This window comes from Bombina bombina, chromosome 2 (assembly GCF_027579735.1).
Source record: "Bombina bombina isolate aBomBom1 chromosome 2, aBomBom1.pri, whole genome shotgun sequence".
NCBI lineage: Eukaryota > Metazoa > Chordata > Amphibia > Anura > Bombinatoridae > Bombina > Bombina bombina.
This window is the reverse complement of record NC_069500.1, coordinates 341,080,471-341,105,142: the sequence shown is the minus strand read 5'-3', so window position 1 is coordinate 341,105,142 and position 24,672 is coordinate 341,080,471. Positions and strand designations below refer to the sequence as shown.

Genomic DNA, 24,672 nt, shown 5'->3' with positions numbered 1-24,672 from the left:
CAGGGGACGGGGAAAAAGGAATCCCTGGTTTATCCCATTCCGGAGTTATAATACCTGCCATACGGTCTGGAACTGAAAATACTTTCACAGATGAGGGTACATCATATACCCTATTAAGCTTACTAGACCTCTTTGGATTCTCTGCAACAGATGCGTCAGATTCTTCCAAAGCAGCAAGAACCTCTTTCAAAAGAGCTTGAAGATGTTATAACTTAAATCTGAAATTAATCTTCTCTTAATCTGCAGAATTAGTCACTACAGTATCAGAATCTGACCATTAACCCTCAGAAGCCATTGAAGAATCATCCTCATCAGATAATTGAGAAACTGACAAACCCAGCCTTAGCGGAGTCAGCCCTACAAACATCAATATGTTTAGATTTCCTATTACACTTACCAGAAACCTTTGGAAAAGCTGATAAATCTGCAGAAACAGCAGAAGTAATCTGCTCAGCGAAATTCCCCAGGTAAAAAAACACCCCCAGGAGGTTGAGAGGAACTGCAGGGCACTGCATGTGAAGCGTGGGAAGCTTGATGGGAAAGCTGAGGTGTAGCTAGGAGAACATTATCCTAAGATACAGGAGAACATTATCCTGAGATACAGGAGAACATTATCCTGAGATACAGGATAACATTATCCTGAGATACAGGATAACATTATCCTGAGATACAGGAGAACATTATCCTGAGATACAGGAGAACATTATCCTGAGATACAGGAGAACATTATCCTGAGATACAGGAGGCTCAGGGAGAGACATCTTATCTTTAAACATTAAAGTTTTATTTAGACATGAAGAGCAAAACTCCAAACAGCCTCCAAACACAATACGCATTTTTCAAATGAAACAACTTCAGCGTTAGTGTCCATAATTGGGTATCAGTTCCAAGCAATTAAAAAATTTAAATGCAAAATTAGGTTTATTTATATGAAGCAAAAAACAATAAATAAATAAGAACCTAAAACCCTCTGCTCTGCTGAGGTCTTAACCCTCCAGAAGTTGCTATCCCACTAGCACAGAAAACAGGACACTCCCGGTAGCAAAATACACCTCTTTGTTACCAGAACAGCCCAAATCCACTTGCAACTGTAGACAGAGGAAACTGCAACCTCCACACTCGCCGCGGCAAACTCCGATCTGAACAGAGAAGCCGAAAACCGGAAGTCCCGAGGAGCAGTCACGTGACCGCAATTAAAAACCTTTTAAAAAATTGTGCCAAACAAAAACGGCACAAAAACCAACAGCAGCACAGCAAAAGTGATTGGGCCAAATAAGCAGAGCTGAAAAGTGATTGCAACAAGTTAAAAGTAGAACAAACATCTGTCAAACACTTCATACACTCCATCTCTGGGCCCCAAATATATGATGCCTTTTTTTCCCATATAAGCAGCGCCACAAAAACAGATTAAAATGCTTTCCACAAGGACTTAACCCCTATAGTGCCGGTACCTTCAAACCTACAAGGGAAAACACCTGTGGATCCTGCTCTGTCAGATAGGAGCTGTTTTCTGAGGTGTGGCAGCTTCTCCATTTCTACCAGGGACCTATAGATAAAAAAGAACAGAATAACCAACCCTGGCTTTCTATAATAGAGGTAGCAATATTGTTAGAAGTTTAAGCAAAGACCACCTTGCCGTCTTCTAACTGCTAATAGCCACCATTACTCTTACTAAAGAGATTGAAATGGACACAGCTAGACCCCAATCCTTGATTTCAGGGAAAAGTACCCATTAAAGAATTAAAATAAAACTTCAGACGCCATCTTCGCCATCCTCCCGTGATTAAGTCAAAGAGAATGACTGAGGGGTTATGGGTAAGGGAAGTGATACTTAAAGTGAAGGTTAAGTTCGAGGCTTCTTCTTTCATTATTAGACTTGTATGCATAAAAGATATAGAGTCGCTATTTTTTTTTTTTTGGAATTGCATGTTATTTTTATATTTTTATACTTTGTTTTTTCCTTACCGTTCACTCCTAATCTCCTCCCATTAGTTATTTCCTGGTTTTTGATGCATTGACGTATAGAGCGGTCCCACCCGCTCTATACCTGTCCAGTAGGCTTGTGCACGGATAATAGCAAAAAACTGCGCATGCGCATTGATGAGAGTCAGAGAAAGATGCGCATGTGCAGTTTTTGGCTATTCACTTTCATTGTCCATTTGTAATGCGCATGCGCGAAACGGGGCCGCGCTCGCTGTGACAATGTGAACAGAAACTACTGACGCATGCGCATATTCTCACAGTAACTGCTGACGTCAATTGACGGCCGCCTAACAGCCAAATAGTCAATTAGTTCTAGAAACAACGTGATCATAGTTTACAAAAAGAAAAAAAACAGGGTTGATTTACAGATAGCGAACTTGACAAGAAAGAAGGGATATATCTAAGGAACTAGGTACAAGTATAACTATTGATGAATGAAACTCACATTTATTTGTAGTGATACATACAATATCTCATTAGAAACGATCAAAGTTAACCTTCACTTTAACAGCTCTGCTGGGGTGCTCTTTGCCTTCTCCTGCTGGCCAGGATTGAATATCCCACTAGTAATTAGAATGTTTTGTGGACTATCCATGCCATAGGAAAGAAATAACCAACAGGCAAAAATAAATTAACCTGAGAAAACTGCCTGAAGAAGGACATCCTACCAAAGGCTGCCTCAGAAGAAGCAGAGACATCAAAAAGGTAGAAAAATATGCCAAGACCACCAAATAGCTGCCTTGGTCCATTGATAAACCAGTCTAAAAACACAACAGAAGTGATAGAATAAGCACAAATCTATCTATATGGAGGCAGACCAGCTTCCAAAAAAGCTACATAAAACAGAAGATTCAAGAAAGAAGCCAAAGAAACAGCAGAAAGTTTCTGCCCTTTTATAGAACCAGCAAAAGGAATGAACAAGCAGTTTGTCAACATACCACAAAGCCATTATAGGTTGCAATGTTTTGTGCTGCTCTAGCTCGCTACCTTATCTCACAAAATATCTAATGCTACAATAGACATCCACAGCAAAGATTGAGATATATCTAAAGACTAGAATATTGTTGTACTAATTAAGTATTTTTTTAAGAATGATACAGAAAGTTACGACAATCTGGAGCAAGCTTCGAGGCTGCGGCCTTTCTCCATAACCCGTCCCTTAGGCTGCTTACCCATGGGTTGGAGGCGTAGCACAGAGCGCGCTGTTTTGTATTGTCCATATGCTTGATAACGCCTGCTGCATAATCTCAATATGGAATCTGATATATATCCTCAAAGAGCTGCGCTACCTTCTTGATGGCTATCAAACTGCATTTGAAGATAAATGTAAGACAGTATTTCACCCCTCTAGATATTATACAGATTGGTCCCGACACAATAGGTCATGGAGGTGGTGGCATTTTGGAATGAGAGAGGTGGGAAGATGAGGCTGTAGAGAGCAACGCAGAGAGCTCTGCTGAACTGGCCAGGGCTAGCATTGTCAAGGAGCAATGAAGCCTGAATCATCAAGGATCTCAGTTGGAGTCACTGCCCAGAAAATTGGAGTTAACCTTATACAGAAACCAACCCCATTAGACATAATTAATTGTATACCGGTGTGAACATGACATGTGAGTGGATGTCCCTAATGCTTCTGAGACACTTCAGGCTGTCGAGGGAAAAATGGAGGCTTGTGGCATGTATGCATTATATTTGAGTATAGACTGCCAGAGTTTTTGCTAATTGTCAAAAAGGCCACATTTCATACTATCCTGGTTGCAAGAGGAGCCAGCACAAAACATGGGGGACACTATGGTTAGAGTAGGGTGACTAACTAAAGCTATAAATAAGCCAGGAGTGTTTTGCTTTTGTTACTCAGGTAAACTGATATGCTTATTTGACTTGTGTTTAATTTGTTCACTATATGCATCTACTCATCAAGCTAATAGGGGCCTTGCATTATGGATTATTGCATACCAGCTTCTGTTTCTTAGTATTCTATTTATATTGGCTTTCTAGACACTTGTCAAATATAAACCTACAGTTAGTACATAATTTTGATAAAATTCATATAAAATTATGTACTGCAGCCAATGTATATTTTTTTCTTTCTTGCTTTTTAAGCCTGTTTGTAGATGTTTGTAGATGTTATTTCACCCATAACCTGCCTCATTTTGATATGCCACTCAGCGGAAACAAGTATGCAGCCTATATTTATTTATTTTTTACTGTCACTTACTCTTGTTAGTGTCTTCTACTCAAGCAGCAGGCGGTTAAATATTATGTCCAACTATTATTAACATCAGCATGCTTAGAACATCCGTTGTTCATTTCATAATTTGGGTCCAAAAGTGGCCCTACTGTTTTATCCCCCACAATACCCCTTAATATTGCAAATTTAGTTTATCATTGTCTCATAAATTCTTGACTATTTTGTATCTTTTCTTTAACCTCAATCAAAACTTCTAGATATAAGTTTTATAACCACCTGATGCATAGGTTCAAAAGAAGGAACCTCAAGACCAAATAAACATTCCAAGGAGAAAAAAATTGGATAATAAACAGGCTTAATTCTAGGCCAGGCTAGAACTAAACCATGAATGACAGAAAGATTAGCAATCTTCTAAGGAACATAATTAAAAAGGGCAGAAAACTGACCCTTCAAAGAACTGGCGGAAAAATCCATAACCAAACCTTTCTGTAAAAACAGAAAGAAAAGTAGGCATTCAAAAACAATACCAATAAATAAAGGTCTTTCAGACTTTTAAATATAAGTCGCATAGTCACAGACTTACAAGCCTATAAGAAACTCAGTAGCTGAACAAATAGTTCAAAGACAAAGAGGGTTTCTGATTCTATCTCCATACCTTCAAAGAGAACTAGAATCCAGATAGAAAAAAAAAGGACCTTAAAAAAAATAGAAGGTCTGGATGCAAAAAAGGCAGCCAAGGAAATAAACTAGATATCAAAACCAAATCTGCATACCAAATTCTGCAGGAACATGCTGAAGCAATCAGAATCACCGAAGTTCTTCCTGCCAAATCTTGGAAATCACCCTGGGAAAAAAGACCAGAGGAGAAAAAAATATAGTCTAGCCAGAAAGATCACTGAACTACCAGAGCATCCAAAAAACATACATTTATGTAAGAAATTACCTGATAAATGTATTTATTTCATAGTGGCAAGAGTCCATGAGCTAGTGACTTATGAGATATACATTCCTACCAGGAGGGGGCAAAGTTTCCCAAACCTCAGAATGTCTATAAATACACCTCCCACCACACTCATACCTTAGTTTAACGTATAGCCAAGTAGTGATGTGTAAAAAGGAGTAAAAAAGCATACAAAAAGAGTAATTGGAAAAATAATGTGCTTTTATACAAAAAAATCATAACCACCAAAAAAAGGGCGGGTCTCATGGACTCTTGCCACTATGAAAGAAATTAATTTATCAGGTAAGTTCTTACATAAATTTTGATTTTCTTTTATGTAAGTGGCAAGAGTCCATGAGCTAGTGACATATCGGATAATAATACCCAAGATGTGGAAATCCACAGAGTCACTAGAGAGGGAGGGATAAAATAAAAACAGCTATTTCTGCTGAGAAATTAAATCCAAATAATAATTAAGTTTTCTTTAAAAAATTTCAAAAACTCAAAACATAGGCAATAAAATAAAACTGAGAAAGCTGCCTGAAGAACCTTTCTACCAAAGACTGCTTCAGAAGAAGCAAATACATCAAAATGGTAAAATTTAGTAAATGTATGCAAAGAAGACCAAGTTGCTGCTTTGCAAATCTGATCAACTGAAGCTTCCTTCTTGAAAGTCAAAGAAGTGGAAACTTATCTAGTAGAATGAGCTGCCATTCTCTGAGGCGGAGACTGCCCCGCCTCCAAATAAGCTTTAAGAATCAAAAGTTTCAACCAAGATGCCAAAGAAATGGCAGAGGCTTTCTGACCTGTCCTGGAACCAGAGAAAATAACAAATAGACTAGAAGTCTTTATGAAATCCTTAGTAGCCTCAAAATAGTATTTCAAAGCTCTTACCACATCCAAAGAATGCAGAGATCTTTCAAGAGAATTTTTAGGATTAGGACACAAGGAAGGAACAACAATTTCCCTATTAATGTTGTTAGAATTCACAACTTTAGGCAGACATTTAAACTAAGTCCGCAAAACAGCTTTATCTTGAAGGAAAATCAGATAAGGAGACTCACAAGAGAGCCGACAACTCAGAAACTATTCTAGCAGAAGAGATAGCCAAAAGAAATAACACTTTCCAAGAAAGTAGTTTAATATCCAAAGAACGCATAGTCTCAAAAGGAGGAGCCTGCAAAATCCTTAAACCAAATTGAGATTCTAAGGAGGAGAAATAGACTTAACAGGTTTGATACGAACCAAAGCCTGAACAAAACAGTGAATATCAGGAAGTTTAGCAATCGTTCTATGAAATAAGACAGAAAGAGCAGAGATTTGTCCTTTCAAAGTATTTGCGGACAAACCCTTATCCAAACCATCCTGAAGAAACTGTAAAATCCTAGGAATTCTAAAAGAATGCCAAGAAAATTTATGACAGGAGCACCATGAAATATAGGTTTTCCAAACCCGATATAAATCTTCCTTGAAACAGACTTACGAGCCTGTAACAGTGCTAATCACTGAGTCAGAGAAACCTCTATGACAAAGAACTAAGCGTTCAATCTCCATACATTAAAATTTAGAGATTTGAGATCGTGATGGAAAAACAGCCCTTGAGACAGAAGGTCTGGCCTTAAAAGAAGTGGCCAAGGTTGGCAACTGGACATCCGGATAACATCGGCATACCAAAACCTGTGAGGCCATGCTGGTGCTATCAGAAACACATAAGATTGTTCCATTATGATCTAGGAGATCACCCTTGGAAGAAGAACTAGAGGCGGCAATATGTAAGCAGGTTGGTAAAACCATAGACCTGCTAAAGCATCCACCATCTCCGCTTGAGGATCCTTGGACCTGGAAAGGTATCTGGGAAGTTTCTTGTTCAGACAGGAGGCCATCAAATCTATTTCTGGAAAACCCCACATCAGCACAATCTGATGAAACATCTGGATGAAGAGACCACTCCCCCGGATGCAAAAAGTCTGACATCTGAGAAAATCCGCTTCCCAATTGTCTACACCTGGGATATGAATCGCAGAAATTAGACAAGAGTTGGACTCCGCCCAAGAAAGTATCCAAGATACTTCTTTCATTGCTAAAGAGCTGCAAGTCCCCCCCCCCCCTGATGATTGACATATGCCACTGTTATGATATTGTCTGTCTGAAAACAAATGAAAAGTTCTCTCTAATAGAGGCCAAGCCTGAAGAGCTCTGAAGATAGCACAGAGTTCTAAAATATTGATTGGTAACCTCGCCTCTTAAGGTTTCCAACCCCCTTGTTCTGTCAGAGACCACCATACAGCTCCCCAACCTGTGAGACTTGCATCCGTTGAGATCACAGTCCAGGAAGGACGAACAAAAGAGGCCCCTCGAACAATACAGTGATGGTCCACCGTTGTGATATCTTAGTATAATCCCTGCACCATTGATTCAGCATGCAAAGCTGCAGAGGTCTCATATGAAAACAAGCAAAGGGGATCGCGTCCGATGTTGCAGTCATAAGACCTAAAACTTCCATGCACATAGCCACTGAAGAGAATGATCGAGACTGAAGGTTTAGACAAGCTAAAACCAATTTCATTTGTCTCTTGTCTGTTAAAGACAGAGTCATGGACACTGAATCTATCTGGAAAACTAAAAAGGTGACCCTTGTTTGAGGAATCAAGAAACTCTTTTGTAAATTGATCCTCCAACCATGCCTTTGAAGAAACTACACTAGTTGTTTCGTTAGAGATTCTGCTAAATGAAAAGACTGAGATAGTACCAAGATATTGTCCAAATACGGAAACACTACAATAGCCTGCTGTCTAATTACAGATAGAAGGGCATGGATAATCTTTGAGAAGATTCTTGGAGCTGTCGCTAGGCCAAACGGAAGAGCTACAAATTGGTAATGCTTGTCTAGAAAAGAGAATCTCAAAAACCGATAGTGGTCTGGATGAATTTGAATGTGAAGATGAGCATCCTGTAAGTCTACTGTGGACATAAAATGCCCTTGCTGAGCAAAAGGCAGAATAGTCAGTCACCATCTTGAAAGTTGGGACTCTTACAAAATGATTTAAAAACTTCAGATCCAGAACTGGCCAGTAAGAATTCTCTTTCTTTGGGACAATGAATAGATTTGAATAGAATCTCAAACCCTGTTCCTGGACAGGAATAGGTACAATCACCCCTGAAAGCTCTAGGTCTGAAACACATTAAGCCTGAACCTTCACAGGATTTTTTGGAACATGAGAAAGAAAGAATCTTCCCACGGGAGGTCTTATTCTGAAACCTATTCGATACCCTTGAGACACAATATTCTGAATCCGATGATTCTTAACAGAAGCTTTTCAAACGTCCTGAAATAATTTCAATCTGCCCCCCACCAGCTGAACTGGATTGAGGGCCGTACCTTCATGCAGTCTTGGGGCTGGATTTGGTTTTTTACAAGGCTTGGTTTTATTCCAATTTGAAGATGGTCTCCAATTGGAACCAGAGGCCTAGGTTTAAATTTATCCCTTAGATTTTTTATCTTGAGGTAGAAAGACTCCCTTTCCCCCAGTGATAGTGGAAATAATAGAATCCAATTGAGAACCAAATAAATTCTTACCATGGAAAGATATAGTAATCTTGATTTAGACACGATGTCAGCATTCCAAGATTTAAGCCATAAAGCTCTTCCAGCTAAAATAGCTAAAGACATAGATTTAACATCAATCTTAATAATGTTAAATATAGCATCACAAATTTAATGATTAGCATGTTGAAGCAGAAGAACAATGCTAGACAATTCGGGATCCTCAACCCGACGAGCTAAACTTTCAAACCAAAAAGTTGAAGCAGCAGCCACATCAGCCATAGAAATGGCAGGTCTAAGCATATAGCCAGAATGTAAATAAATAAGCTTTTCTGAGATAAGATTCAATTTTCCTGTCTAAAGGATCCATAAAAGAAGTACTATCTTCCATAGGGATAGTAGTACGTCTGGCAAGAGTGGAAATAGCCCCATCAACTTTAGGGACTTTTCCCCAAAACTCTAAATTAGCCACAGGTAAAGAATACAACTTCTTAATCCTAGAAGAAGGATTAAAAGAAGAACCAGGCTTAGACCATTCTTTAGTAATCATATCAGAGACAGCATCTGCAATAGGAAAAACCTCAGGAGCAACCTTTCGAGGTATAAAAAAAGAATTTAAACGTTTACGGCTTTGTTATCAAGAGGACTAGACTCTTCAATACCCAAAGTAACCAAAACTTACTTCAACAAAGAACAAATATATTCAATCTTAAACGTATAGGAAGATTTGTCAATTTCAGAGTCTGATTCAGGATCCTCTGAACCATGGAGATCCTCATCAGCAGAGGATACTACAGTATGTTGTTGATCAATACAAATTTCATCAGAATTATGAGAAGTTTTAAAAGACCTTTTACGTTTATTTGAAGGCGGAATAGCAGACATAGCCTTTTCTATAGCTGCAGCAATATAATTCTTTATATCTGCAGGAATATCAGGTGCATTAGATGTTGAAGGAACAACAGACTATGTATTTGTACTAAAAGAAACAGATGCCACATAATTGAACTGAAGAATAAAAATCAGCTAATTTACAACAAACACACTTGGCTTTGGTAGAACTGTGTTCAGGCAGCATGGTTTCTACAGCAACATCAGAGGCAGGATCAGACAGACATCTTGCAAAATGTAAAAAGAAAAAAGTAACATTTGAAAAAAATATCCAATCTCCAAACATAAATTATGCTTACCTGATAATTAATTTTCTTATGATGGAAAGAGTCCACAGCTGCATTCATTACTTTTGGGAAAAAAGAACCTGGCTACCAGGAGGAGGCAAAGACAACCCAGCCAAAGGATTAAATACTCCTCCCACTCCCCTCACCCAGTCATTCTGCCGAGGAACAAGGAACAGTAGAAGAAATATCCAACAACTTCCGAAGAAGTAAGAAGACATCCCATCGGATATAAATAAAATATAAGGCAACCCGGAGGTTAAACGCCCAAAGACACAGGCCTACCAGCAGGACCAGCCAAACGGAGCCCTATTTCAACAAATGACAATCAGGAGATTACTTCATCCCCACATGTCTAATGAGTTGCACCATTCGAATTATCAGACTGAAATTCCCCGTATCTGGTAACGATAGGCTCATTCAATAACTGAAAAGCATGACTGAGCAACGCATAAAGGCGCGCAATCCTGTAACGGAAGTTACAACGCTCAGGGACAGATATCCCTGCAGGGAACTGTAGTGGCCCTCCCCAAGGTGGAAGGCCTGGGACAATAGGGCACGAGCACATTCTCAAATAAACGTCTGGACTCTGCAGACGAACAATCGCCAACATTATGTGGAAGCGAAAACGTGCTGCAACCTCCAGGGGAAACATGCCACCCGCATGGAGGAACCATAAACTGGGTTACCCGCATGTGCAGAAGTATGATTTGGTATGGAACTCGCCTCTCGGAGGACAGGACCCCCAGAGGCGGATGGCTCAGCAGTCCCCTGATTCCCCGAGCCTGAGGAACCAGGCGCTCTAAAATGACATAGGGAACAAAACTGGTTGATAGGAGTCAACGAGGCCACGCCGGATTCATCACCAGACACAAAATCTGAATCTGAAATCAAAATAGTCTCAGTATCAGAATCCTCTAACTGAATCTGAAATTAACACAGTCTCAGCATCAGAATCCTCCATAGCTGAATAGAGGGTATTTAAATATGAACTAAAGAAGAGAAAACTAAAACGGCACCAGACACCCCCAATGGCTGGGGCATTCACCACCTCCTATGACCAGTCCCCTGCGGACTATAAAATTTCCTTTGCCACACAATCAGGAATGCAGAAATGGAACAACAGAACTTAGCCACGCCCGAACACAAGGTGAACCGTACAGTCCAAACAAGCGCGCCCAACCAAAAGGCTGCGTCACTTCCAAAGGCCTCACTCTTCCAACTACGAGCCCAGTAAACATTGCACATAAGCAGGTTGAATCACATAAACATGATTATAAACCCCCCTCTTCAATAACCCCCTCAGGAGATATTAACCCTCAAGTCCAAGATACTAAAAGAGACTCACTGAGACCCTTATGTATAGTTAGACCCGCAAAGTGGTAGCCTATTGGGAAACATTCAAATTACAGTACATTGCAAATAAAGTAAAATGAAACAATCTTACTGGAATCTACACTGTGGAACAGGAACACGGCCCTTCAAGTGTGACGGATAGTAGCATCACCTCCACCATGTACTTGAAAGAAGAAAGCAGGCAGCGAAGCAAAGTTCGACATTGCCAATTGTTTGAGGAGCTGTTAATATAAGTTGGGATTGTTTCGCAAAAAGAAACTCCCTGCATCTCCGGACTCTAACTTTCATCCAAGCCCTCACTGAGAGACTGACAGGACTACTTAAAACTCATGTCTCATGCCAAAGAGTTCTATCCTCTATAAGAGACAAAAAAATAAAATGTAAAATTCTGACACTTCTCTGCCATCCTCCTAACGAAAGGCAAAGAATGACTGGGGGATGAGGGGAGTGGGAGGAGTATTTAAGACTTTGGCTGGGTTGTCTTTGCCTCCTCCTGGTGGCCAGGTTCTTATTTCCCAAAAGTAATGAATGCAGCTGTGGACTGCTTCCATTTAAGAAGAAAAATGGTTATGTTAAAGTATATGCAAAAAAGGAAGTATCTTAGCTATATGATATAAAGAGAACCAGAAGCATTAAAGGAAAAGAGGTTATGTACAAATACATTTTTGGTGCCAAGTATGACGCATGACACAAAAGGAAGTGAAAAAAAATTTTTATGCCAAAGCTAACAGGAAATGACGCAACTCGTGTCATAACAAACACGACTTCGTGCCAAAAGAAGTAACGTCAACAAAGATGCAGGAAATGACGAAAGTTGCGTCACCATAGACGCAACTTCATGCCAAAAAATGTTTTGCGCCATGAATGACGCAATAAAAACGGCATTTTTCATCCTTGCGAAAATTTTGGAAAACAAAATCAACAAATCAAATTAGAAGAACTGGAACCCCAGGTAAGAAAAATAATCTTCCCAAACATAATTTCCATACTGAAACTGATAGTCAGCAAAAAAGGGAAATATACATAGACCTGACTCATGGCAAATATAAGCAAACACACATATTTAAAATTTTACAATATAATATAAAGCACCAAACATAGCCGAGAGTGTCCACATATAGCAGACAGCCAAACCAGTACTGAAAAATATCAGCAGAGGTAATGGTATAAGAGTATAACGTCGATCTGAAAAGGGAGGCAGGGGATGAATCCCTACGACGGATAACAGAGAGCCGTTGAATATATTTCCTATGGGTGAAACCATAAAATCAACAGGCAATACTCTCTTCACATCCCTCTGACAAACACTGTACTCTGAGAGGAATTGGGCTTCAGAATGCTTAGAAGCGCATATCACAGAAGAAATCAAGCACAACTTGCTTCACCACCTCCATAGGAGGCAAAGTTTGTAAAACTAAGGTATGAGTGTGGTGGGAGGTGTATTTATAGGCATTTTGAGGATTGGGAAACTTTGCCCCCTCCTGGTAGGAATGTATATCCCATATGTCACTAGCTCATGGACTCTTGCCACTTACATGAAAGAAATACAGTTCAAGGATCCTGGAAATTTGAGATTCAACCAAGAAGCCATCAAAACAATTTCTGGGTGACCTCAAATATCTATTACCTCTCTGGTATTGCATGTCTCCCTTGCTCTTCTTCTCATGCTACCTCTATAGTTTTCGGTCCACAAGTTGAAGAGGAATAGTTCAAGCCTAACAGATGTGGGCCAAGATTACTCCCAAAAGGCACTTGCTCTGACAGTTTCAGGGGCTTTTGAGTTTAAGTTTAAGGGGACATGAAACCCAAATATTTTGATTTTAAACAACTTTCCAATTTACTTCTAATGTCTAATTTGATTCATTATCTTGATTTCTTTTGTTGAAAAGCATATCTAATAAATAGGCACAGTAGCTGCTAATTGGTGGCTGCACATAGATGCCTCGTGTGATTGACTCACTCATGTGCATTGCTATTTGTTCAACAAAGGATATCTGAAGAATGAAGCTAATTAAATAATTGAAGTAAATTGGAATGTTGTTTAAAATTATATTCTCTTTCTGAATCATGAAAGAAACATTTTGGGTTTCACGTCCCTTTAAGAATGTAAAACAAGATTAACTTAAAAGGAACACTGATAATATGCTGACAAGAATTTTATCACATTCAGGGTAACATCTCTCTTTAAATGTACAATAAATTCTTCATTAAAATGTTTACATAATGTCTGTACAAATACTGTCGATTGTCTGCTTTTTTTCAGTAAATAAGTTTAACAAATTGTGCTTCTCCCCACCCCCAAAGGTACTGGAGAGCATACAACAGTCGGTATGGAACAATGCCACTGTTGCAGTAACAGTTAACATGCTTGGGGGCGCCTTGCTCCTTAAAGGGACAGTATACACTCATTTTCATATAACTGCATGTAATAGACACTACTATAAAGAATAATATGCACAGATACCGATATAAAAATCCAGTATAAAACTGTTTAAAAACTTACTTAGAAGCTGTCAGTTTGGCTCTGTTGAAAAGGTAGCTGGAAAGCCCACTGCAAGTGACAAATAAGACACTCCCCCCCCCCCTCCCCCTTCTTTTGCATATGAAAAGACCCTTTACACAAACAGGAGCAAGCTGGAGTAGGTAGTCGAGCGTATTCACATAAAACTTTGGGGCTTGGTTAGGAGTCTGAAAATCAGTGCAATGTTATTTAAAAATAAGCAAAACTATACATTAATTTAAAAAAAAAACTTTATGGGCTATATAAATAGATTATCTACAAAACATTTATGCAAAGAAAAAATGAGTGTATAATGTCCCTTTAACTTTGGGTTAGCAATATGCTGTGTGCTGCAGGCTGTCACCTCGGCAGGTCCTGCAATGAAATCTGGTTCGCACGCACTAACTGCTGCATTAGATGACAAGTGTTCCCCACTATTTTGATGTTACAAATCTTTATCTCTTACCTAGTCCTGTTACCAATGCACCGCGTCCTAGAGAACTTCCAGCAGAGTCAATGAGATCAGCTCGGTTAGTAAATTGACCATCAGAAATGTTAAACACCAAACTCGATGCAAGAACTAAAATAAAGAAATCAAACATCATTACGTTTGCCTTATATAGTAATTAGAAGGTAATCAAAAACAAAATTTATGCTTACCTGATAAATTTCTTTCTTTCCAGATATGGAGAGTCCACGGCATCATTAATTACTGTTGGGAATATCACTCCTGGCCAGCAGGAGGAGGCAAAGAGCACCACAGTAAAGCTGTTAAGTATCACTTCCCTGCCCACAAACCCCAGTCATTCGACCGAAGGTAAATTGAGAAAAAGGAGTAACACAAGGTGAAGAGGTGCCTGAGGTCTTAGTAAAAAATAACTGTCTTAAAATAAAGGTCAGGGCCGTGGACTCACCATATCCGGAAAGAAAGAAAAACAGAATTTATGTTTACCTGATAAATTACTTTCTCCAACGGTGTGTCCGGTCCACGGCGTCATCCTTACTTGTGGGATATTCTCTTCCCCAACAGGAAATGGCAAAGAGCCCAGCAAAGCTGGTCACATGATCCCTCCTAGGCTCCGCCTACCCCAGTCATTCGACCGACGTTAAGGAGGAATATTTGCATAGGAGAAACCATATGGTACCGTGGTGACTGTAGTTAAAGAAAATAAATTATCAGACCTGATTAAAAAAACCAGGGCGGGCCGTGGACCGGACACACCGTTGGAGAAAGTAATTTATCAGGTAAACATAAATTCTGTTTTCTCCAACATAGGTGTGTCCGGTCCACGGCGTCATCCTTACTTGTGGGAACCAATACCAAAGCTTTAGGACACGGATGAAGGGAGGGAGCAAATCAGGTCACCTAAATGGAAGGCACCACGGCTTGCAAAACCTCTCTCCCAAAAATAGCCTCAGAAGAAGCAAAAGTATCAAACTTGTAAAATTTGGTAAAAGTGTGCAGTGAAGACCAAGTCGCTGCCCTACATATCTGATCAACAGAAGCCTCGTTCTTGAAGGCCCATGTGGAAGCCACAGCCCTAGTGGAATGAGCTGTGATTCTTTCGGGAGGCTGCCGTCCGGCAGTCTCGTAAGCCAATCTGATGATGCTTTTAATCCAAAAAGAGAGAGAGGTAGAAGTTGCTTTTTGACCTCTCCTTTTACCGGAATAAACAACAAACAAGGAAGATGTTTGTCTAAAATCCTTTGTAGCATCTAAATAGAATTTTAGAGCGCGAACAACATCCAAATTGTGCAACAAACGTTCCTTCTTTGAAACTGGTTTCGGACACAGAGAAGGTACGATAATCTCCTGGTTAATGTTTTTGTTAGAAACAACTTTTGGAAGAAAACCAGGTTTAGTACGTAAAACCACCTTATCTGCATGGAACACCAGATAAGGAGGAGAACACTGCAGAGCAGATAATTCTGAAACTCTTCTAGCAGAAGAAATTGCAACTAAAAACAAAACTTTCCAAGATAATAACTTAATATCAACGGAATGCAAGGGTTCAAACGGAACCCCCTGAAGAACTGAAAGAACTAAATTGAGACTCCAAGGAGGAGTCAAAGGTTTGTAAACAGGCTTAATTCTAACCAGAGCCTGAACAAAGGCTTGAACATCTGGCACAGCGGCCAGCTTTTTGTGAAGTAACACAGACAAGGCAGAAATCTGTCCCTTCAGGGAACTTGCAGATAATCCTTTTTCCAATCCTTCTTGAAGGAAGGATAGAATCCTATGAATCTTAACCTTGTCCCAAGGGAATCCTTTAGATTCACACCAACAGATATATTTTTTCCAAATTTTGTGGTAAATCTTTCTAGTTACAGGCTTTCTGGCCTGAACAAGAGTATCGATAACAGAATCTGAGAATCCTCGCTTCGATAAGATCAAGCGTTCAATCTCCAAGCAGTCAGCTGGAGTGAAACCAGATTCGGATGTTCGAACGGACCCTGAACAAGAAGGTCTCGTCTCAAAGGTAGCTTCCAAGGAGGAGCCGATGACATATTCACCAGATCTGCGTACCAAGTCCTGCGTGGCCACGCAGGAGCTATCAAGATCACCGACGCCCTCTCCTGATTGATCCTGGCTACCAGCCTGGGGATGAGAGGAAACGGCGGGAACACATAAGCTAGTTTGAAGGTCCAAGGTGCTACTAGTGCATCCACTAGAGCCGCCTTGGGATCCCTGGATCTGGACCCGTAGCAAGGAACTTTGAAGTTCTGACGAGAGGCCATCAGATCCATGTCTGGAATGCCCCACAGCTGAGTGACTTGGGCAAAGATTTCCGGATGGAGTTCCCACTCCCCCGGATGCAATGTCTGACGACTCAGAAAATCCGCTTCCCAATTTTCCACTCCTGGGATGTGGATAGCAGACAGGTGGCAGGAGTGAGACTCCGCCCATAGAATGATTTTGGTCACTTCTTCCATCGCCAGGGAACTCCTTGTTCCCCCCTGATGGTTGATGTACGCAACAGTTGTCATGTTGTCTGATTGAAACCGTATGAACTTGGCCCTCGCTAGCTGAGGCCAAGCCTTGAGAGCATTGAATATCGCTCTCAGTTCCAGAATATTTATCGGTAGAAGAGATTCTTCCCGAGACCAAAGACCCTGAGCTTTCAGGGATCCCCAGACCGCGCCCCAGCCCATCAGACTGGCGTCGGTCGTGACAATGACCCACTCTGGTCTGCGGAATGTCATCCCTCGTGACAGGTTGTCCAGGGACAGCCACCAACGGAGTGAGTCTCTGGTCCTCTGATTTACTTGTATCTTCGGAGACAAGTCTGTATAGTCTCCATTCCACTGACTGAGCATGCACAGTTGTAATGGTCTTAGATGAATGCGTGCAAAAGGAACTATGTCCATTGCCGCTACCATCAACCCGATCACTTCCATGCACTGAGCTATGGAAGGAAGAGGAACGGAATGGAGTATCCGACAAGAGTCTAGAAGTTTTGTTTTTCTGGCCTCTGTCAGAAAAATCCTCATTTCTAAGGAGTCTATTATTGTTCCCAAGAAGGGAACCCTTGTTGACGGAGATAGAGAACTCTTTTCCACGTTCACTTTCCATCCGTGAGATCTGAGAAAGGCCAGGACAATGTCCGTGTGAGCCTTTGCTTGAGGAAGGGACGACGCTTGAATCAGAATGTCGTCCAAGTAAGGTACTACAGCAATGCCCCTTGGTCTTAGCACAGCTAGAAGGGACCCTAGTACCTTTGTGAAAATCCTTGGAGCAGTGGCTAATCCGAAAGGAAGCGCCACGAACTGGTAATGTTTGTCCAGGAATGCGAACCTCAGGAACCGATGATGTTCCTTGTGGATAGGAATATGTAGATACGCATCCTTTAAATCCACCGTGGTCATGAATTGACCTTCCTGGATGGAAGGAAGAATAGTTCGAATGGTTTCCATCTTGAACGATGGAACCTTGAGAAACTTGTTTAAGATCTTGAGATCTAAGATTGGTCTGAACGTTCCCTCTTTTTTGGGAACTATAAACAGATTGGAGTAGAACCCCATCCCTTGTTCTCTTAATGGAACGGGATGAATCACTCCCATTTTTAACAGGTCTTCTACACAATGTAAGAATGCCTGCCTTTTTATGTGGTCTGAAGACAACTGAGACCTGTGGAACCTCCCCCTTGGGGGAAGTCCCTTGAATTCCAGAAGATAACCTTGGGAGACTATTTCTAGCGCCCAAGGATCCAGAACATCTCTTGCCCAAGCCTGAGCGAAGAGAGAGAGTCTGCCCCCCACCAGATCCGGTCCCGGATCGGGGGCCAACATTTCATGCTGTCTTGGTAGCAGTGGCAGGTTTCTTGGCCTGCTTTCCCTTGTTCCAGCCTTGCATTGGTCTCCAAGCTGGCTTGGCTTGAGAAGTATTACCCTCTTGCTTAGAGGACGTAGCACTTTGGGCTGGTCCATTTCTACGAAAGGGACGAAAATTAGGTTTATTTTTTGCCTTGAAAGGCCGATCCTGAGGAAGGGCGTGGCCCTTACCCCCAGTGATATCCGAGATAATCTCTTTCAAGTCAGGGCCAAACAGCGTTTTCCCCTTGAAAGGAATGTTAAGTAGCTTGTTCTTGGAAGACGCATCAGCCGACCAAGATTTCAACCAAAGCGCTCTGCGCGCCACAATAGCAAACCCAGAATTCTTAGCCGCTAACCTAGCCAATTGCAAAGTGGCGTCTAGGGTGAAAGAATTAGCCAATTTGAGAGCATTGATTCTGTCCATAATCTCCTCATAAGGAGGAGAATCACTGTCGACCGCCTTTATCAGCTCATCGAACCAGAAACATGCGGCTGTAGCGACAGGGACAATGCATGAAATTGGTTGTAGAAGGTAACCCTGCTGAACAAACATCTTTTTAAGCAAACCTTATAATTTTTTATCCATAGGATCTTTGAAAGCACAACTATCCTCTATGGGTATAGTGGTGCGTTTGTTTAAAGTGGAAACCGCTCCCTCGACCTTGGGGACTGTCTGCCATAAGTCCTTTCTGGGGTCGACCATAGGAAACAATTTTTTAAATATGGGGGGAGGGACGAAAGGAATACCGGGCCTTTCCCATTCTTTATTAACAATGTCCGCCACCCGCTTGGGTATAGGAAAAGCTTCTGGGAGCCCCGGCACCTCTAGGAACTTGTCCATTTTACATAGTTTCTCTGGGATGACCAACTTGTCACAATCATCCAGAGTGGATAATACCTCCTTAAGCAGAATGCGGAGATGTTCCAACTTAAATTTAAATGCAATCACATCAGGTTCAGCTTGTTGAGAAATGTTCCCTGAATCAGTAATTTCTCCCTCAGACAAAACCTCCCTGGCCCCATCAGACTGAGTTAGGGGCCCTTCAGAAATATTAATATCAGCGTCGTCATGCTCTTCAGTATCTAAAACAGAGCAGTCGCGCTTACGCTGATAAGTGTTCATTTTGGCTAAAATATTTTTGACAGAATTATCCATTACAGCCGTTAATTGTTGCATAGTAAGGAGTATTGGCGCGCTAGATGTACTAGGGGCCTCCTGAGTGGGCAAGACTCGTGTAGACGAAGGAGGGAATGATGCAGTACCATGCTTACTCCCCTCACTTGAGGAATCATCTTGGACATCATTATCATTGTCACATAAATCACATTTATTTAAATGAATAGGAATTCTGGCTTCCCCACATTCAGAACACAGTCTATCTGGTAGTTCAGACATGTTAAACAGGCATAAACTTGATAACAAGTACAAAAACGTTTTAAAATAAAACCGTTACTGTCACTTTAAATTTTAAACTGAACACACTTTATTACTGCAAATGCGAAAAAACATGAAGGAATTGTTCAAAATTTACCAAATTTTCACCACAGTGTCTTAAAGCCTTAAAAGTATTGCACACCAAATTTGGAAGCTTTAACCCTTAAAATAACGGAACCGGAGCCGTTTTGAACTTTAACCCCTTTACAGTCCCTGGTATCTGCTTTGCTGAGACCCAACCAAGCCCCAAGGGGAATACGATACCAAATGACGCCTTCAGAAAGTCTTTTCTAAGTATCAGAGCTCCTCTCACATGCGACTGCATGCCATGCCTCTCAAAAACAAGTGCGCAACACCGGCGCGAAAATGAGGCTCTGCCTATGCTTTGGGAAAGCCCCTAAAGAATAAGGTGTCTAAAACAGTGCCTGCCGATATTATTATATCAAAATACCCAGATAAAATGATTCCTCAAGGCTAAATATGTGTTAATAATCAATCGATTTAGCCCAAAAAAAAGTCTACAGTCTTAATAAGCCCTTTTTGAAGCCCTTATTTACAATCGTAATAAACATGGCTTACCGGATCCCAGAGGGAAAATGACAGCTTCCAGCATTACATCGTCTTGTTAGAATGTGTCATACCTCAAGCAGCAAGAGACTGCTCACTGTTCCCCCAACTGAAGTTAATTGCTCTCAACAGTCCTGTGTGGAACAGCCATGGATTTTAGTGACGGTTGCTAAAATCATTTTCCTCATACAAACAGAAATCTTCATCTCTTTTCTGTTTCTGAGTAAATAGTACATACCAGCACTATTTCAAAATAACAAACTCTTGATTGAATAATAAAAACTACAGTTAAACACTAAAAAAACTCTAAGCCATCTCCGTGGAGATGTTGCCTGTACAACGGCAAAGAGAATGACTGGGGTAGGCGGAGCCTAGGAGGGATCATGTGACCAGCTTTGCTGGGCTCTTTGCCATTTCCTGTTGGGGAAGAGAATATCCCACAAGTAAGGATGACGCCGTGGACCGGACACACCTATGTTGGAGAAATATTACTTTCTTTCCTAAGATATGGTGAGTCCACAGAATCATCAATTACTGTTGGGAATCAATACCCAAGCTAGAGGACACAGATGATTAGGGATGGACAAGAGAGGTAACCTAAACAGAAGGCACCACCGCTTGAAGACCCTTTCTCCCAAAAGAAGCCTCAGTCGAGGCTAGTAAGAAAGGAAGACCAAGTTGCAGCCTTGCAAATCTTTTCCACAGAAAATTCATTTATGAAAACCTAAAGAAAGGAGACAGCCCTTGTGGAATGAGCTGTAATTCTCTCCGAAAACTGCCGTCAAGCAGTCTCATAAGCCAAACAAATTATACTTCTCAACCAGAGAGAAAAAGAAGTAGCAGAAACTTTGACCTTTACGTTTCCCAGAGAAACAAACAAACAGAGCAGAAGACTGGCGAAAATCCTTAGTCGCCTGCAGATAGAATTTAAGAGCACTCACAACATTCAAGTTGTGCACTATACGTTCCTCATGCAAAGAAGGATTAGGACATAGTGAAGGAACAACAAATTCCTGAATTTCTAGTCAAACCACTTTAGGAAGGAAACCTAACTTAGTACGAAGAACCACCCTATCGGCATGAAAGATAAGATAAGGTGAATCACACTGCAAGTCTGAGAGTTCCGAGACTCTCCGAGCAGAAGATATCTTTTAGCAAAAAGAAAAAAAACTTCCAAGATAACAATCTATAATCTATCTCAATATCTATGGAAGTTAAGGTTAGCAACAGACTGAAACACAGGCCTGATTGCACATTTGGCACGTCCGCCAGACGCTTATGCAGCAAAGTATATAATGAAGAAATCTTACCCTTCAGGGTACTGACTGACAAGCCCTTCTCCAGACCTTCCTGGAAAAAGGACAAAATTCTAGGAATCCTGACCCTACTCCAAGAGTAGCCCTGGGATTCAGATCAATAAAGATATTTAAGCCATATCTTGTGGTAAAACTTTCTAGTAACAGACTTGTTAGCCTGAACCATGGTCTCACATACCGATACAGAAAAAACACCTTTTGACAGAACTAAGCGTACAATCTCCAAGCAGTCAGCTACAGAGAAAACGAGACTTGGATGAAGAAAGAGACCCTGAATCAAAAGGTCCCCCCTCAAAAGCAGCCTCCAAGGTGGGAGAGACGACATCTCCACTAGGTCTGCATACCAGATCCTGCAAGGCCACGCAGGGGCCAATACAATCACCAACGTTCTCTCCTGTTTGAGACGAGCAATGACTTGTGGAAGGAGAGCAAACGGAGGAAAACAGGTATACAAAACTGAAGCTAAGAACAACTGAGGCCAAGCCACCAGAGCATTGAAAATCACTCTCAACTCCAAGAAATTAAAGAGGAGAGCAGACACTTCTGCGTCCTTAGACCCTGCGCTTTAAACCAGACCCAGAGCGCTTCCCAGCCCAGCAGGTAGGCGACCATGGTCACATCACCCAGGAATGTCTCCAGAAGCACGCGCCCTGAGACAGATACTCCTGAAAGAGCCACTACGGGAAAAGAGACTATCGACTGATCTAGATCTATCCTCTGAGACAGATCCGAAGTTCTCCATATTATGGAAAATAGTAACCGGAATGATGTCCAAGGAAACCATCAGACCAATTCCCTCCATACATTGAATCGCTGAAAAATGGAGGTAAAATCAACTGTAGCTAAATCCAAATTCCCAACCTCCTAGTTGCAAGATAGCTAAGTTATCTACCGGGGCCACTATAGCTTGCAGTTAGCCAGACAGAAGACTGCCGAAAGAGAAAAAGGAATAAATCCTTAAAGGGACATTTAAGTCCAAAAAAAAAAACTTTCATGATTTAAATAGGGCATGCAATTTTAAACAACTTCCCAATTTACTTTTATCACCAATTTTGCTTTGTTCTTTTGGTATTCTTAGTTGAAAGCTAAACCTAGGAGGTTCATATGCTAATTTCTTAGACCTTGAAGATTGCCTCTAATCTGAGTACATTTTGACCACTAGAGGGCATTAGTTCACATGTTTCATATAGATAACATTGAGCTCATGCACGTAAAGTGACCTAGGAGTGAGCACTGATTGGCTAAACTGCATGTCTGTCAAAAGAACTGAAATAAGGGGGCAGTCAGCAGAGGCTTAGATGCAAGATAATTACAGAGGTAAAACGTGTATTATTATAACTGTGTTGGATATGCAAAACTGGGGAATGGGTAATAAAGGGATTATCTTTCTTTTTAAACGACAAAAATTCTGGTGTTGACTGTCCCTTTAATTATCTGACCTCTGTTAAACATCTTCACCTAGATAGAGAATCTATTAAGGTCCAAGTCTACCGCACTTGGAGTTTCCAGACGGTCTTTAAATGGACATCCAATGCCTAGCTGGACTCGAACCATCAACCTACGAGTAGCAAAGTCACAGAGATAATCACCAGACTACATTGGCCTGTTTCCATCCAGGTACTATTCAGGCCTGGCCCTACTTGACTTCCGAGATCAGACAGAATCAGGAGCAATCAGGATATTGAGGCAGTAAATCACCCTTGAAGATGGAACAAGGGAACTCTTCTCTAGATTTATTTCCCATCCATAGGAAAATAGATTGGACCAGATCTCCTAAAAGAGAGTTTGCTCGAAGGAAGGCTCACACCTGAACCAAATATTGTGCAGAAAAACACCTTCATGCCTATGGACAGGCCCTCCTGAATCAAAGAAGAAAGGATACTACTTTGAAGGTCAAAACTTGAGTTACATGAGGTAATTCCAGATCCTGTTCTCAAACTGGAACTAAGGTCCTGAAGCCAAATCAGGGAATGTCTCTCATCATACATGGGTTGCAGATACTCTAGCAGGAGAAATCTGCCCCTGGGAGGAAATCTTAGATTGGACTCAAAAAGGCATGACTGACCCTGCAGAAAGAGGAAAAGTAAAGCTTTTCTTTAATTCTTACTCTTTTGACCAGTGGTAGAAAAAAAAAACCTTTTCTTATTTTTTACCCGAAAGTCAGAGGATAATTCTGCTAGACTAAGTCTAAACAAGGTCTAATCCTTAAAAGGAGATGCCAGAAGTGTGGATTTGGAGGAACTTTATTGAACCTGCAACAGCAGCATTGCTCTAAATGAACACATAAACCTCCAGCATCTTATCCATGGATCCGTAAAGGAGCAGCCACCGTCCATAAGGAACAAAGTTCTCAGAGCCATAGTAGAAAACACTCCTGTCTACTTAGGGCACCAGAAAAATAATTTAAAGGACGGGAGACAAGGAGATTGGTATCCCTAGCTTCTCCTATTCCTGTGAAAATATCCAAGCCACGTTAGAAGCACTTCTTCATAGGAAGGAACATCATAGAAAAGGTAAAGTTCACAAAATTTTCAAAGGTTGACAACGACAGGGGTATCAATGTCGTCTAAGTAGCCAAAAACCTTCTTTAACAGTACACGAGTTGTGCAAGTATAGATCTGAAGAGTACCACTTTTGCATCCGATGAAGGAATTATACTGTCCGATCTGAGAATTTACCCCCAGAAGCTACCAGCGAATTCTCCTCACCAGACTTAGGAGAGAGAACAACCTGTGTAGCAGAATGAGGAGCAGCAACCTTACTATCTGGATCTTCTCCTCATGCTTTTTTCAGGAAAAGATTCCTTTGCACTGTCTGGAACAGGACCACAGTGGAATCCTAGTAAATATTAGATTTACTAGACATCTTAGGGTTGACAGCGACAGGATATCATATTATATTATAAAAATAAACATATAGTCTCAGTAACAATGACTGACCCTGCCATTAACGTTGTCCACTTAAAATGAATCTTATAATTTTCAATCCATGCCTCAGAGACAGGCATAACAATGTTCATGGTCACACTGAGAACGAAGCGTACTAACGTCAGACTGATCTAAGCCCTGCCCTCAAAATGGCGCCACTCCGCTCCTGTTATGAACAAAAGAGGCGGGTCATAAAATCTGCATGATGATAAAGTGCGCCATTTATCACGCTTCCTCCTGCCAAAAACAAGAAGTCCCTGAAGGAGATTAACCCTTACAACTCCGATGACATGTTAATGAAGTGCCTGCCCACTGCCAGTAATATCCTTTGTTAAGGATCTTGAGTCCCATAATAAGTGCAGATTGCATATTTTTCTTAGCCATTTTCAATCCATGTCTCTCCTTCTGTGCCAGCCTCCTAGCC

At 41.0% G+C, this 24,672-nt stretch overlaps 1 protein-coding gene across 1 annotated transcript in view; it reads right to left on the bottom strand.

The window, feature by feature from the left end:
- The window catches only part of HECTD4 (HECT domain E3 ubiquitin protein ligase 4), a 666,929-nt gene that overhangs the window by 466,392 nt on the left and 175,865 nt on the right, over positions 1 to 24,672 (bottom strand). Inside the window, exon 10 of the mRNA XM_053699752.1 lies at positions 14,156 to 14,269. Within this exon, the coding sequence (XP_053555727.1) occupies positions 14,156 to 14,269 (114 nt within the window). The remainder of the gene's footprint in view (positions 1 to 14,155; positions 14,270 to 24,672) is intronic.